Source organism: Nothoprocta perdicaria, unplaced genomic scaffold (assembly GCF_003342845.1).
Source record: "Nothoprocta perdicaria isolate Ctin4 unplaced genomic scaffold, notPer1 scaffold_201, whole genome shotgun sequence".
Classification (NCBI taxonomy): domain Eukaryota; kingdom Metazoa; phylum Chordata; class Aves; order Tinamiformes; family Tinamidae; genus Nothoprocta; species Nothoprocta perdicaria.
Genome location: NW_020455217.1, coordinates 1296201 through 1311725, shown reverse-complemented (window position 1 = coordinate 1311725; position 15525 = coordinate 1296201). Strand labels below are relative to the sequence as shown.

Below are 15525 nucleotides of genomic sequence, written 5' to 3'. Positions count from 1 at the left end.
CCCTGTTCTTCTCCTCTTTATGGTCAACTGGAAAGGACATTGCATGTGAAATTTATACTCCAGATTCATCCCTGCCCCAAGTTCCAAGGACATTAGTCTCAGATTCCACCGTATCTATTTAACTGGAAGCAATGCTTGACACTGAAAAGCGTGTCCAGGATCTTACCCAACACAGTGAGGTTCAGTTGACTTTCCCGGTTGCCAGTTGGGAAGGTAGCAAACTCACAGATGTAAACTCCCTCATCCTCCAGCTCTAGCCGAGAAAGTTGTATGGTGACATCTTTGAAGGAAGGGTTCCGGAAAGTCACCCGCTCTTTGTAGGGAGACAGGATGGAGACTCCCATGGCAGGGTTGTAGATGGCCACATTTTGCTTGGTGCCATTGGTGGATTTCTGCCATGTGACCTGTGTGATCTTCACATTGGGGTGTAGGTTGGTGAAGCTGCAGTGCAGGACCACATCTGTTCCAATGAACCCCGAGACTGTGTCATTGACTATGACAGTCTGAGCTTGCAGCCCTGCAGTGACAGTGAAAGACAAGAATATACATGTACTTCTGTGACAGAGAAAGAGAAGAAAAGAAAGCTTCTTCAATATTTGGCCCATGAACCCCATTCCGCAGCACTTAGCAGCTTCATTCCAGTTGATAAACAACACCCTTACCTTCCACCCTTGATGTTCATTCTCAGTGGACAGCTCTTCACCATGACCATCCCTAATACTCTAGAGACAATCTAGGTTTCACAATCACCAATAGACACAAGGCTGGACAAAGAGTACATTCCTTTCTTTTGCCTCCAACTTTGGAAGGTATTGAATCACTTACTGTAAATATTCAGAACACTTGTGTATCTGTAAGCCTACGAAGGCACAGATATTTATCAGCAGAGCATGTACTAACATCTGTTAACACACACTCAGAGCACACACTCAGATATCCAATTAATCCTGTTGGAGGTGCATCAGAAATGAAATGAGCTGCGAAGACCAAGGCCTTGATTTCAGACTAGCAACAGCTTCCGACTTACTCCCCATTGCACTGGCATACACTCTGGATGATCTGTCTGCATAATCCAGATATTTTATATGTAACTGTGGCCCAGAACTAGCTGTATTTAGGAAACTTTCATCCTGATACTGAGAGTAAAGATGAAAAATGCTAGGGAAAAGTGGTTGTTGGACTTTGGGACTGATACTCTGTCTCAGTTGAATCCTCCCCTAATAACTGGAGAAAAATGTCTGAAATTCATCTTTGGCTGCCACGGTGTCTTTTCCTAATCTGTGTGATTCTGAGATAATGCTCTGGTAATTATATAGCCAGTATTTATATGAGAAATACAATGGAGAAGCAAAATGGTGAGAACAAGAAAAGCGGGTTTTGCTCACTCCTTCTGGCAGAATGTGAAATTGGATGTATTCTGGGAGACAGAGAGAAGAAAAAAAAGAAAGGGTCGAGGAGAAGAAAAGGTGTACAAAGAGTGAGGAAGATGAAAAGCTGATGAGAGAGAAAAGAGTTTAAGGAAAAAGCAAAAGAGATGGCAGGAGAAGGAGGTCAGCATCTTGTGAGAGGGGACAGAATATTTCTGAAATGTCTCATTGCAGTGTGATGACTTCGGTACTGTTGCTTATCCCCCCTACCCCGTTCTTCCAGTGGATGAACAGGACTCTTGAGTGCAAGGCCAAAATTAACTCCTCAGTCTCGGTCCCCACAAACAACAGAGAAGTATCTTGTTCTACACGTGAACACGGGCAATCTCCTTCATGCATTTTGACAGACATGCAAGTGTAGGAAAATGCAAGTCTTCTCACTCTCAAACAAGAAGATCTTTACCAGCCTCTCTGCAAGGTCCCATGTAGGCCCCTCACACCCCTGCTCATTGTATGCAGTCTGATCTTACTCCTGACTTCTCATGTAAGCCTCTTTTCTCTCTCTCTCCTTCTCTCCATGCCAAGCGAGTGACCCTGAGGACAAGCCTCAACAATCCAGCGCGCCCCAAGACGCCATCAGCTGACCACAGTCAGCAGCAATTAAGACCGAAACTCAGTCTCTAGAGCTTTGTGCAGACTTGCCCCTTTCCCTGAGACAAGTCCTGGTTTGTCCCACACCCTACTGCTAGGGTTGGATGGTGAGGAAAGTTTTTCAGTACTGCTTACAGACACTGTAAAGCACTGGTGCCCTCATGTGCCTGCATGCATGAAGCCTTCAGAGGCTGAGCTGACAGGATAGCATGTTCCCAATTACAATGTGGATAGGGTCAATATTACCATAAAAAAACGTCCTTTCAGAGAAAAGACAGAAGTCATGCTCTGAGGTCACCAGCAGTTGGACTGTGTTCTTCCAAGATATCTGGAGTCATTGGCCTTGGGAAAACGGATGTCTAGATGATAGGACATGGTGCAACTCTTTTCTGACACCATGTAGCTTGTGTGCTGGGGAGTCTGCTGGTTCACAGCAGCCATTCTGATGAAATGAGGGCATCAAATGCAGAGCAAGGCTGGATTCGGATAATTCTAAGCTGAGATTTGAGGAAAGAACAAATGGATGGGGAGGAGGGAGATGTCTCCCACTTTCTTTGCAGCGTACTCTGCTCCTTCCACCCTGGAGGTGAGAAAGCCTCTTTCAGAGTTGCCCACACCTGCAGAGGTGTGCAACAGCTTTGCCAAGCAGTCTAGCTCTGAAGTGCTTAGAGCCTTGCAGAGCGTGTGGGAGCTTGCCGGAGAGCCAAAGCAATCACGTAGCAGCAGCGCTGGGAACAGCCTGCTGCCCATCTCACGGCTGCCTGGCTGTAGGTGTGCGGAGCACTCCCTCTTCCTCCCAAGGCTGGAGGAGAGCGGATTCATCAGCACCTGTCCCCACCTCTTTCAAGAAGGGCCTATGCCCCAGAGCAGCACCTGCCCGAGGCTGGGGCGACGGCACAACTGGCTCTGGTTCCACACAAGCTCCACGACCCCACACAGGCCTCAGCTGTTCCCTTTGAACCACACGTTTGAAATCCCAATAAAAGAGGCCACATCCCCAACGGGCTGGGAGCCTGACAGGAGGAAGTTGTGGCCCTCTGCCTCCTCACAGTGCCAGGAAAGTAGAAGACTGGACAAACACTATGGAAGTGAGAGGAAGGAAAGTCACTGGGTCCCCTTCACTCACCTTTTTCCCTCACCTTAGGCAGCAGCAATAATTTGCAGTTCTATCCTCCCATACTTGCCCTACCCTTGTCATGGGATACACTCATCAATGCAGGCTCTACTTGGAAACAACTTTATCAAAACAACAAAAAAACAGTCTTTACTGCCCATGAACCTGTCCCTGATCTCCAGGCATCAACCAGGTCCAGAATGGTTGTGCAGAACCCTCTTCTTCCCAGGTGCAAAGAGGCAGACTATTGGCATGAGAGTAAGCCAGTGCCAGTTTAGGACTGCTTGCCAACAATAAAATGCTGCCAAAGCTAGGATTCAGGCCCCTACATGCAGGACCTTTAACAAAAACACATTCCAAACTTTCTAGAGGCTTCAGGGAGAAAAAAAAAACTGCAGAAGAAATAACACATACACAAAAAAAAAAACAACAAAAAAAACCTCTGCGGAAATCATGTTTCCTTTCCAGGTGACTGAATAACTCGTACTTTTGCAAGATAAGGTAAACTGTTGAGGTCTGCTGCTCCAAATGTCCCATTAGAGGAAACAACACATGCATTGCTCCTCTTCATACCATGGCAATAGGACCCCTGTCTAAAGTAACTGTGAGGTAAGGGAAAAGACTCAGGAAATGGGGTTCTGCAAGTTGCTGGATCACTTTCCCATGCTCCCAATCCTAAATCAGAAGCTAGAGGACAAAGTGACTCCTGTCATGCTCTTGAAAGTGTTTGTTTGCAAGGTGACTGAGCTGGGATGACCAGTCTTCACTCACCACATTACATGCTCAATAATTCATCAGGGCAAATGCAAAGATTATTGATGGCACTAAGTGTGCAAGCCAGGAAGAGGGGGGAAATTAAAATCACTAATCAGTCTCTGGAGTGGCTTGGACCTATTAAGTGGGTGTATGTGCAGTGCTGGGATCTGCCTTGATTTTTCTTTGCTGAATGATGTGTGTGGTCAGTATGAGAGAGAGACTTGGAATATATCCTGCCATTTGCAGTTCTCATGCCAGATCTCCTACTGCCCACCAATCGATGCTGACTCCTCCCAAGGGGCAGCAAGCAAATAAGGAGGGATTAGATGTATAAGTTGAAGTGTGCCAGATGGAGATTTACTCATTGCATTTTTTCGTTGTTGGGATCTTTGGGTTTTCTTTCTGGTAAGGGCCAAAAGCAGTAAAAGCAGTAAAAGAGTCCCAGCTGAGTGCCAAAGACATGTTGCTGCCAAGACCTCATTAGCAGAGACCTCTCAGATTCTACTCCTCCACCTTGGTCTCTGAAGTGGTTTGTGTTGATGCCTTTCCCCACGATCCCAAGCCCAGATATTTACTAGGTCATGCAAGGCCTTGGGGGTACAGCATAGAACTTATGATGCCCTCCAGCACAAGCAGCAGGCTGGGAAGGAAGGTCTGGGCTCATTGAGTGTGAGGAAACAGAATAAGTATGAGGCATGCCTGCTTAAGAACATCTCAATTTCTTGGATGGGCATGTGCAGCCAACAGACACGGCTCTGTGAGAGTGCTGTGTGAGGACCGAATAAGAGGTTATCAATTATTCACTCAGACATGCCCATCACTTTCACCCCTACTGAAGCAGCCTGGAGCTCTATGGAATCCTTGTTCCCTCAACTCGGACATTAACGTGCTTCTTGAATGATGACAACCACCAGTCTGGTCAGGACCGCTGATCCCTTCACTGGACAGTTCCCAAGAAAGCAAAGAAAGAGCATGCTGACCTTTGAGAGTTTCCAAAATGCACCAATGGCATACAGTGGCTAAAGGGGACCAACTCCTAGCTGTTGTACAAATGAGATGCGTAGGCAAGGAGGCAGAGAGAGGAGTTAACTTGCAGAGAAGTCGTGGGAAAGACTCTGTGGGAACTGTGCCATTATCAATGAGCAATAAGCAAGTCTACACAGGACACAAAGGTTTTGAGGCCATCAGGTGTCATCTGGTGTACTGTCTTCTCTCTTCCTCGTGGCCACCAAGATGCACTCAATACCCCCCTGAAACAGAGCAGTAGCTGACTCTGCTTGGCAACTGGTGGCTCTTGAACTGGGAAACCCTTTCTCCTAAAAGCCCTGGAGGTGCTGTAGCATTTACCTCCCACACTTGTAAGAACTGGTTCTTGCTTCCCCATACAGAAAGCTCTGGAAATGATCTTTGGGCACTAGTGAGCTCTGTCACAACAGCCGGCCTCCAATCAATGCCTCTTTGTTACAAGCCATGTGAACTCCACTCAGGTTTACACAACCTTGCCTCTGCTGAGCCTCTCACCGATTTCTCTCTCCTGTTCCTTGATATGAATCTCACCTCAAGGGCATTGAAACAGCCCTTGGCAGCAGTGTGATGAGCCACCCTTTGGTGTGGCAATATCATGGCTGATGAAAATGTCAGAGGAATCAGTCCTAATAATCTTTGTGTGGCTAAAATCTAAACTGAAGGTTATATGCAGAAAGTCACAATAGCTGAGCCTCACAAAAGGACGAAACATTGCATCATGCTTTAATTTCCAAAAGACCATACACAGAGCACCTGATTTTGAGATGGTCTGTTGCAGTGCTCCTTGATTATAAGGAAATCTGTTCTGTATATGCGCTAGTATGCCTCAGGGAAACTTCAAACAGAAGTTCAAATCATTTTCATGAGGAGAAAAATGGGATGGCACAGGTGCTCAAAACTTCCTAGCTGGTACTTTTAAACTTTCCCTCTGAAACTTTGAATCCTCTATGCCAAGGCTTGCCTATTTTTAAATGGAGATCAAGATCTGAAATGCAATGCTCTTGCGGCAGAACACAGCCTGCATCCAGCAACCCAAAGAAATGCCACAGGTGTGAGCAGCAGGCCAGGAAATGGGAAAGAAGATTCTGAATCCCACTGAAAACAACAGGGAGATTTCAGGCGACAGGAAGTAAAGGTTTGAAGTGACACTTGGCCAACATGTTGGCCCTCCTCTTGCCCCAGAGACTCTGTATCTATTGCCAGACATTCAAATCACTGTTCCACTGTTCTTCCAAGAGAGGACACCTCACCCCGCTTAGTCAGTGGCTTGCCACTGATTGCAGAAAGGAGCGCTCTCAAATGACTCACCAAGGTCCACTTCCTGCAGCAGCAGGCTTTCACCGGAGGTCTAGAGTGGGAAGGCTGCACGTGAAACGTCTGAGGTAACGTTGTGATCTAGCAGAGGACATCACGAGAAATGGCAAGTCCAAGCATCCCTGCCCCCAGCAGAGAGCTGGGAGCTTTATGGGAGATGGTGGGAGATGGCAGCATGTACAATGGCCCATCTGGCTCTCTTCCAACTCTCTCTCAAAGAGAAAGAACGGCCTTGGCTCTGGCTTGCAAATGGAAAACACAAGGCCTTTTACTCTAGGTCACTGGTTCATATCTAGAGACAGCACATAGTAATGACAGCAGGGTGGTTATTATCTGAGGGCTGGTCAATGACTTGTATTGAGTGAGAGCTCTAGGCAGCCCTTCATGGGCTGTCTGCTGGTAAGGACAGTGGAGATGCCTTTGGGATGAAGCAGAGTTGCCTTCTCCTGCCCATGCAGTATTTCCTCTTTGGATAAATAGAGCACAAAGCAGTCTCATAAGTAATTTGAATGAAAGATCTTTCCTGGGGGGTTGATCCATTGATATTTCCCTTCCCCTTTGTTAGGGTTTTCGGAGTCTACTTTATTGTGCCATCAATTGGATTTGCACAAAGGCCCTAACCAAGACCAAGGTCATGTTTGTAGTAGGTGTTCTTCATCTAAATGGAAGAAAGAAAAACAGAAGCTAGGGTAAGATCATTCACTGATACACCAGCCAGTATGACACACCAGAGTGAACCCCTACCTCTTGCTATCTACACTCCATCCTTGCAAGCAGACCCAGTTGCAGTCAACCCCCTATTTCCCTATGAAAATGGTGCAAAATGGAGGAGTGGGAAGAGAAAAACCATGCCTACACTTGCTGCCAGCTCTCACTCTTTGCTCTCCCTCTCCTGCCTGTAGCACTGCTACTTTGCTGCACCCCCAAGTCAAGGGGAGGGGAACATGCCCCCTGGCAAAAGCAGAAAGGCTGGCAGAGCAGGGCTCCCACTGGAAGTGCTGACACAGCGCTGGGAAAGGCCTTCCTGCAATAAAGCTATGAAATCCCATGCTCAGCAACAAAGCACAAAGGCTCCTCAGTCACCGCAGAGGAGCCGGCTCCCGTTGCCTGCCCCACCCCACAAGCATGTCAACTAATCCTTCAGAGAGAGCTGCCGGTTCCCACACACCTGAGCAGCGAACCAGACTGCCCCTTGCCTCTGTCCGGCCTGCACCGTGCCTCAGCTGCTGGCCCAGCTACCCACTGATGTCCCTCCCGTCCTGGGACAGTCCTGGACGCTCAGTCCAGGTCCTCCCTCAGCACTTTGCCCACTGTGCATGCCAACCCTGTTCACTGACTGGCTTTAGTAAACTCCTTCCTCCGGAAGATTTTCCTCAGCCTGGTCTGCAATGCTTGTTTCCTTGACTTATCCTCACTCAGTTTGGGCCCTACAAATTTTCTGACCTCTCTTCTGTCTCCCCAACATCATCTCCACAAGCCAATGCACTCACTTTCCCCATCCCATCCCTAGCCACTCATTCCTCTGCAGCAGCACCAGTGAATGTGTCCAGGATCATAATTCCCCAAGAGGAAAAGCTGATAGGTGGCCAGGCAATGGGGAAGAGGGACAAAAGAACAAGGACACAAAGAACCTTCTTCCACCAAGAGCCATTACCTTCCCCTTCAAGCAAGGAAAATTGTGGAGTCCTCTTGCTTGCCAACTCTGACCTGTAAACAAGGAGGAAGGCTGAGCCTGGACATGTCTGATGACCTGAGAAAAAGGACCAGATCTAGAGCCAATTCTTTTTTGGTGGTTGGGTGGGGAAGCCAACATAGGGAAGAATGGTACAGCTGGAAAATCAAGTCTGGAGGAGGAGAAAGCAGCTGAAACACTGAGCAGGGGCAGACTGTTTTAACTGAAACTGTCCTGGGATCTTATCTTGATGGGCTGAGTCCCCAGATTTGCATGAGTATTTTCTCTGCCTCGCCTCGTTCTTGGCCTGCTGTGTTACCCTAGGATATTGTTCAAAGAGTCCTGGTTCAGAACTAAATATCCTCACTATTGGAGATCTCCAGGTGCCAAGGAGGTGGGGTTTAAGGAGGAGCTGTGAGGTGATCAAGCTAGTAATCTATAGAGTCTCATTTCCAAAATGGAGGTACATCAGACAGAAGATTTTCAACAACAATAAAAAGAGCAAAATAATCCTGATGGCAAAGAAAGGCAAATCCTTCCCTCGCTGAGCTGATAGCTCAGAACGGGAGCAGGAAATGAGAGCTCATGGGGCTCATAGCCGCTGGTGACTCACTCGCCTCCACAATGGGAATACAACAAAGCCGAAACTCTGCTGACTCAGGGCTGACTTCAGCACCGGGGTTAATGGTTGGCAGCCCCATTTCTTGCTGCTCCCACCTGCCTCGCCACCGTCTAAAGCTCTCTGTCCCCAGTCAAATCAAACCTCTTATCAAAGGGCTTCGGTTACAAGAAACTGCCTAATCACACCAACACGTTGGTCTTGTGTCTAAGGTATGGGGAAAAAGCAACCTCTGCCAAACCATGCTGGTATTGATCAGGCCTGAAACTTGTTACGGGAAAGATCCCAGCTCCTACTTTCCTTTTGGTGAAATGGATACTAACCAATGACAGCTTTCTGACTACAGTTTGCTTTCCTCTTGCTTTTCCTCTCATTATCATTTTGGTATGCAATTTACTGCTCGGTATTTCACCATTCCCTTCAGTTAAAGAGAAATTCTCCCACAGTTTTTAAGTTGGGATTCCATGCTCTGTATTATTATATTTTATACAAAGATAGAAATGATAGAAACAGGTCTTTTGTTTGTTTGGTTTGGTTTGTTGAGGTTTTTTTGTTTGCTTGTTTGTTTTGTGACCAGAACAATGTGATACAAGTTCTTACATCTTTTGACCCACTGTAGATGGAAATCAGGAAAAATATCAGAACATGGGTGCAATCCTGGCACCCAGAATGCAAAAGGATGACACCCTTCACTGATCAAGTGCTTGCATTTTGTCTTGTAATGCGTTTTCTCTTCCACTAGAGATATTTTTACAGGAAAGCTGAAGAGACTAGATCTCCCATCTCATGTGGGTTGTTTGAGGCTTCCTGTCCATGAACAGCAGGCTTTAGAGAACAGAGTCTACATATAAACAAAAAGTCAGTGCTCCTGCCTGACTTCCATCAGGCTGCTACTCAGCTTTCTTATCATAAAGTGTCCTTGCAGGGGGCTAATGTTACAGGACCCTACATCATCCCTGAATTTATCCCTGCATCTTCACAGTGCAGACTGATACCACACTTCAGTTCTACCCAGGCCCCACCTGTAAGAATAATACTCCATATTTATAGAAAGCTTTGCATCTTCAAAAAGGCTTTTCAAACACTGACTAATTAATCCTCCAACACCATGAGAGGCAGGGAGGTATTATTATCCCTGCTTTAAGGGATGGGTAAATCAGAGGTGCTGAATGACAAAGAAAAGTGCCCAAGACCACCGAGGCAACCAGTGGCCATCTTGCTCAAATGCCCTCGGTTGGTTGTGGGTCTCTGCATGTCATGGTGACAACTCCCACCTAAGGAAGAGGAGTACGGAGATACAGAGACATCATAGTGGGAAGGCCTCACAGCCTCACCCCTCACTCATGCAAATATATAAGGTCACCCTCTTTTTTTTTTTTTTTTTTGGCTGAGGAAACTGAAGCGCAGAGAGTTTTCTATTGACAAGGTCCAGAAGAGAAACTAAGTTTGCAGAATATCCATGTTAACAGCTAGACTACAGCTTCCCAAAATGTGCCCTGAATTGCACTCAGCAATGTACAAACAGGTTGTGACCCAACCTACAAAATTTTTTTGTTAAGAACATGCCACAAACAATGACAGTCATTGCAGCTGACAGGGACGCACTGAACCTCCAAGCAAAGCCAGCCTCGCCATTCCAGTCCCCATTGCCCTGAGGTGTTGACATGCACTCTGCATTTCTGCATTTGGCTCACTGCTTCTCGATAAGACCTAGCTGACACCCCAGGGGTGCACAGCAGCGCCAGACTGGTGGCTGTGGGACTCCTCCTAGCCACTGATTCCACTTGGGTTTGGATCTGGCATGGCCAGCTACAACTCGGTGGCAAAGCCACCTCTGCAAGGATGGCAACTGGAATTGGGCAAATGCGGCTGAGTTTGACACCAGAGCTCACCAGCTGCACTGAATCTGGAAGGGCTGAACAAAGGGCAGCTGGAGAAGAGATTAGCTTCATGCTGCATGGAGATGCATCTCTACTATCTATTCAGGTCGCAGCCTCCGTGCAGGCTGTCTAGGGAGTGATAACTGAGCATTGAAGGGGCTGCACAGGTGGAAGCTTAGCAGAGCCTGCAGAGCTCGTATGACCCAAGACTGTAAACAAGTGACAGGACCACCCATTAGCAGCTGCCTGTGACCGCCCAAATCACCAGCATCTGTGAGGGGAAGGCCATAAAGAAGGGTCATAGGTGGAAGGGAGGCCTCCCACAAGGGGTCATGCTCCCTGTTTTGTATGTACAGAGGTTTGGCATGGATGGCGTAGCAGCTTTGTCCTTCTGGATGCTGCAAGACCAATGCAGGTAGGTTCGCTTCTATCAGCCGGGAAAGGTCGAGGTGGTTGGTGAGGGAAGGTGGTCTTGTTAAGACAGATACTGCTTAGCCCAGAGCAGAGGACAATTCAGGAAGAATGGGAACACGGAGCAGCTTGACTTGTCCTGCAGAGAGGAGGGAGGATGTTTACAAAATAGCAACTAGATCATAGCAGGCTTGGCTGTGTTTTCAAAAATGCCAGACAGCTAGAGGATGCTTTTCTTTCTGTTGGTCTTGACTTTTTTGGTTGGTTGGTTGGTTTGGTAAGGTAGTTGGGTACATTCAGGAGAAGATCCAGCTGCTCTCATAAGCATGCAATGCAGTGGCAGGCTGAACAAAGGAAAAGGTGGAGCAGAGTAAGGGGAGGAAGGGAAGGAACAAAAGAAAAAGGGAAAGAAGAATGTAGCCTCCTGCTCCCACCCAGGCAATAAAAGAAATGTAAGCCTCTTGTTTTAGCAGGTTGGTTTAGGGTAGCGTTCAAAGCACCTCACTCAAAACAGAGGCACTGGAGTGGCTCTTAATCTGAGTAGGGATTTGCTTCTCCCAGAACTATGCAACTCATGGCACACTTCGATTTAGTGTCCTCCCAGGAGGAGCAAGACTTGCCCTTTCTGGTAGGGTAAACAAGGATAACCAGGGACTCTGGTTTACAAGTTTTATATACTTGATGTAACAGGGCAGGCATGGAAACTTCTAGCAACATTTTGGTGCCTTATTATCCCTTCCCTGAAGGTGGGGGGGCTTGTATTTCCAAGTAGCCCCAAGGAGGTTTCGGGTTGTGAAAGAGCATTTGAGGGGATTTGATGTTAAATGTCACCCAGGAGGTGGAATAACAGGCTGTGCTGAGTCACTCACTGGGTATTTTCTGGCCCAGGCACAAAAATGGCCCAGGTTTCATCCAGCAGCACGTCCTAGGACGCGTTTCAGCTATGTATCACCCAGCCAGGAACTACACGGGTTTGCTGGTGTTGGGGCTGGTATTCTATGGACAAGGAATGTAGCTACAAGGCCTGAATCTCTGCAGCAGACTTGAATCATAGATTTGCTCTGATTCTAACTGTTTCTTAAGCTTAGCCTCATGGTAGAGACAAGCCAGAACCATAAGGCAATTGAGTTCCCATGAAGATCCATTAATGATCAGCAGGATGGAACAGAATGAGGCAATATTCTATTTCCTGCATAATACTGGAAAAAACAGGTCCAGAAACTTGGGGTTAAATTGCTCAGTTGGCCCTAGCTGGTGTATTTCATTGACCTTCATCATCATTTTATTGACTTTCATTGAAACTGCCTCAGCATTAGGCTCCCTGTTTCCTTCTTGCGTAGTTATGGGCTGTGTTCAAAAGTTTGGCTGTGTGGACGGGAACAGCAGGCTGCTCAGCTGGGTGGATGTATTAGCCTCTGCGCCACTGGGGGAGAGCTCCAGCAAGTCCTCTCGGTCTTCAAACACCATGAAGTCAGCTGCTTTCTTGGTGGGGAGGAGCAGGGGGTGCGCATGCAGTCCTAGCTGAAGCTGAGGAGTGAGGAAGTTGCCACAAAAATGAAAAGCATGTGAAGAGAATTAGAGCTAGTGGAAAATTTTCCAACACATCATATTTTTCTGTTGGAAAGGGCCATTTAGTCCAAGCCAAAACTATCCACTGGAACGTGCTGATTTTGACAGAAGTTTTATTTATTTATTTTTTTTTTTTAAGAAAATCTTTTGATAAGGTCAAAATGTTTTGTGTTAGCCTTGGAACAAAATGTTTCCTTTTTTTTTGCTTCCCCTCCCCCATAAAACTTTTTCACTTTAAAACAGCTTTTTATTTTAGGCTCCAATTTCTCTTAAATGTTACATTTTAAAACAGTGACCAGCACTGCAACCAGAACGAAATTCTTTGATTGTAATGCAGTGGGACATTTTGGGTTATGCCAAACCAATGTTTTGTTTTGCAATTTCATTTTCGTGGGTATTTTCAAATAGCAGCCTGTTTCAAAGCAGAATAAGGGCTCATTCAGATTTGTCCCCACTGCAAGCTTATATTGCATTTTACTCATCTCTCCATCTGACCTTTTTGATACCCCTCACACCTGAAAACAAATTATCTCCTGCCTGCCTCTGAAGCTGCCCGCCTTCATTTTCCACCATTCCCTCTGCATAGTATCTAGCTCCATCTGGACTCATTTTGTAAAAGTCTCATCCCACCCTATCCTGAAGTTAGGAATCATAGGAGCCCTGAGATCAGTGGGAGCAGCCTTGTGGCTGCAGCTACCAAGGACATGGGCAGGGAGGGCTCTGCATATCCCTGCTCCAGCACATGTCCCGCTAGAGACTCCCTGTCTTCTCCTTGCTGCAGACAGACGAATTTTCTCCCACCCTCCACCTGCGTTCTGCGTCCACCTCCTCCTCCGTCTGCTGTTTGTGTCTTCCCACTTGCTAAGAGCAACAAGGGAGACAATTTAAAAGGACTTATGTTATTTTCAGATGAGATAGAGGTGGGGGGAACAGAGGACACAAACCATATTCTTACATATTTTAGCAGACTCCACAATATTCACACAGCTCTTATGGAAAATTATACATTTTTAATGATAAGCTTTAGTGAGACTTTTCCCCCAAAATGTTAGTCAGCTCCCCCAGCAAGAAGATGAGAGAGGGAAAAAAAAATCCTGCAGGCCTTTTCCCCCTTGGAAAGCTGAAAACAACTGGGCAAGATCTCCCAGCACCTGGCTGCACAGTCTAAAGGCCGAGTGCTTGGCTATCACACACAGCATCTGCTCTTAGATATACTGCTGAGAGCTCTGAGCCAACCAAGTGTGCGCTTTCTCGCAGCAGTGCCCCCAATGTCAGCCAGTGTTTCAGCTCAGTGACCTTCCCTGCGACAGTGCCCTGTCACTTTGCACAAATGTGGCCCTGTCTGCTGCCTCCTGTGAGCTCTGGAGCGAGGCTGCCCTCTCCAGAGCACCACAGAGCCGTGCTTGGTACGGAGGCAGCTCTATCCTCATGGCAGGGAGGTATGTGAGCTGGGAATGGGTGGCCTTAGATCCAAAACACAAGCATGGAGCTGAGAGACTTGTAGGACAGATGTGGTAGACCTTGACCTCTCAAGCCAGGTCCCACAGCGTCTTTTTTAGCTGAGAATTGCAGTCCCCGTGGCACCACCAAGGAGGACGTGGGAAGAACAAGCTGTGCAGTTGGTCCTTAGGAGATGAGAATATTTTTCCTGGGATTCTGATGTGGCTAAAAAAAGGATGAGACAAGTCTGACCTGGGTTTGCTGTTTGGTCCTAACGTAAGTGTCACTAGCTTCCCTTTGTGCCCCACTGTGTCTTGCTGCTGGGGGTATGGATCCCCTGGTACCCCCAGTCCCACAGTTGTCACCCATCCTGGGTGGTCACCATTAGGTGACAGCCTAAAATAAGGTGTTAGTTGTTTTCCACTTCTTCCACTTCTGCTCTAGAGCAGCCATTGCTTGAGCTAACAGCTGTTAAGCACCATTTTTACTTGTTGTTTAGGTATCAAGGTGATAGATGTACCACAGCTGGATGCCTAAGTACCTAAGCAGATGGATATAAAGAGCTAACAGAAAAAGAGAAGGGGTCAGAAAGTCCCATCTCAAATTTTGTTAAAAATCACCAGAATGGTAGTGGAGAAGGGCTTCCAGAAGCAAGCAGATGGATATTGGGTGAATGCAAATAAAAAACAAAACAAAAAAGGGAAGGAGATTAAAGGGAGATTGTTAATTTCTCTGAATTCCTCCATCAGGGAAAAAGTGTCATCTGGATGCCATGAGCATTCATGAGTGACCGCAAGGTATCTAGATATTTGGTGGGGGGAGCCATACGGTAGGCATTGAAAAAGAAAGATAAGTACATAGATAAATGCCATTAACTCCTATTAGTGTGTAGGGTAGAGAGTTCAAAGGGTCACTCTTCAGTTAAAGGTAAGGGGTCTCAGCTGTGTTTGACAGCATGAGAAGCAAGGCCGGGCATGTCCTCCTGACACAGCAGTGTCAAGCAGCAATAGATGAACCTACTCATTAAAAAATGAAGTCAAGCACTAGAAAATGGTATAGCCATTCCTGTAAAAGACTCTAGTTGTACTAAGCAGCCTAGTTGCTCTAAGCAAGCTGAGTATCACAGCTTTGTGCATTGCCAATATACCCACAGGTTGGAGGGAAAGATATAACCATTCATTAAACCCAAAAGCCAAGTTTCTCCCTGACTGTGGAAAGGCACCAGTCTTGGGAATTTCCCATTTCTGACATTTTCAGTGGCACCAGATCTGTACCAGTCATAAGGAATATGACTTGAGACCATTGCCTACACACAGATCAGCAGTGGGGTGAAAAGACCGTTCGGCACTGAAATCAGCCATGGAGGAATGCCAAGATCATGAGTCTTGAATCCAAAGCCATCCCATGCCTAGCCCCAGCAGCATACACACATGGTGAGCAGGAAGAAATGGAGCACCAGAAGGTAAGAATGATTCTCCAAAGGGAAATGAAGAGAATTCATTTATGGGAGTGACACACCTTCCTCAGGAAAGATCCCATCAGAAAGAAATAACACCCCTGAAAGGGGAAATGATTTCCTCTTTGCAGAGTTGAAGGCAGCCTGAAAGGGCAGCCCAGTCTTATCCCCAAGGTTGTTTTCTACCCTGTGGGCTATACACATTTGAACAAGCACTAAAGAAGGGACTGGGTTTTCTAGATGCAGATCT

The 15525-nt window shown here is 46.9% G+C and overlaps 1 protein-coding gene across 1 annotated transcript in view; it reads right to left on the bottom strand.

Annotated features, from left to right (window-relative positions):
• Positions 1 to 15525, bottom strand: part of LOC112946313 (nectin-1-like) — a 59311-nt gene that overhangs the window by 13079 nt on the left and 30707 nt on the right. Inside the window, exon 2 of the mRNA XM_026038119.1 lies at positions 167 to 517. Within this exon, the coding sequence (XP_025893904.1) occupies positions 167 to 517 (351 nt within the window). The remainder of the gene's footprint in view (positions 1 to 166; positions 518 to 15525) is intronic.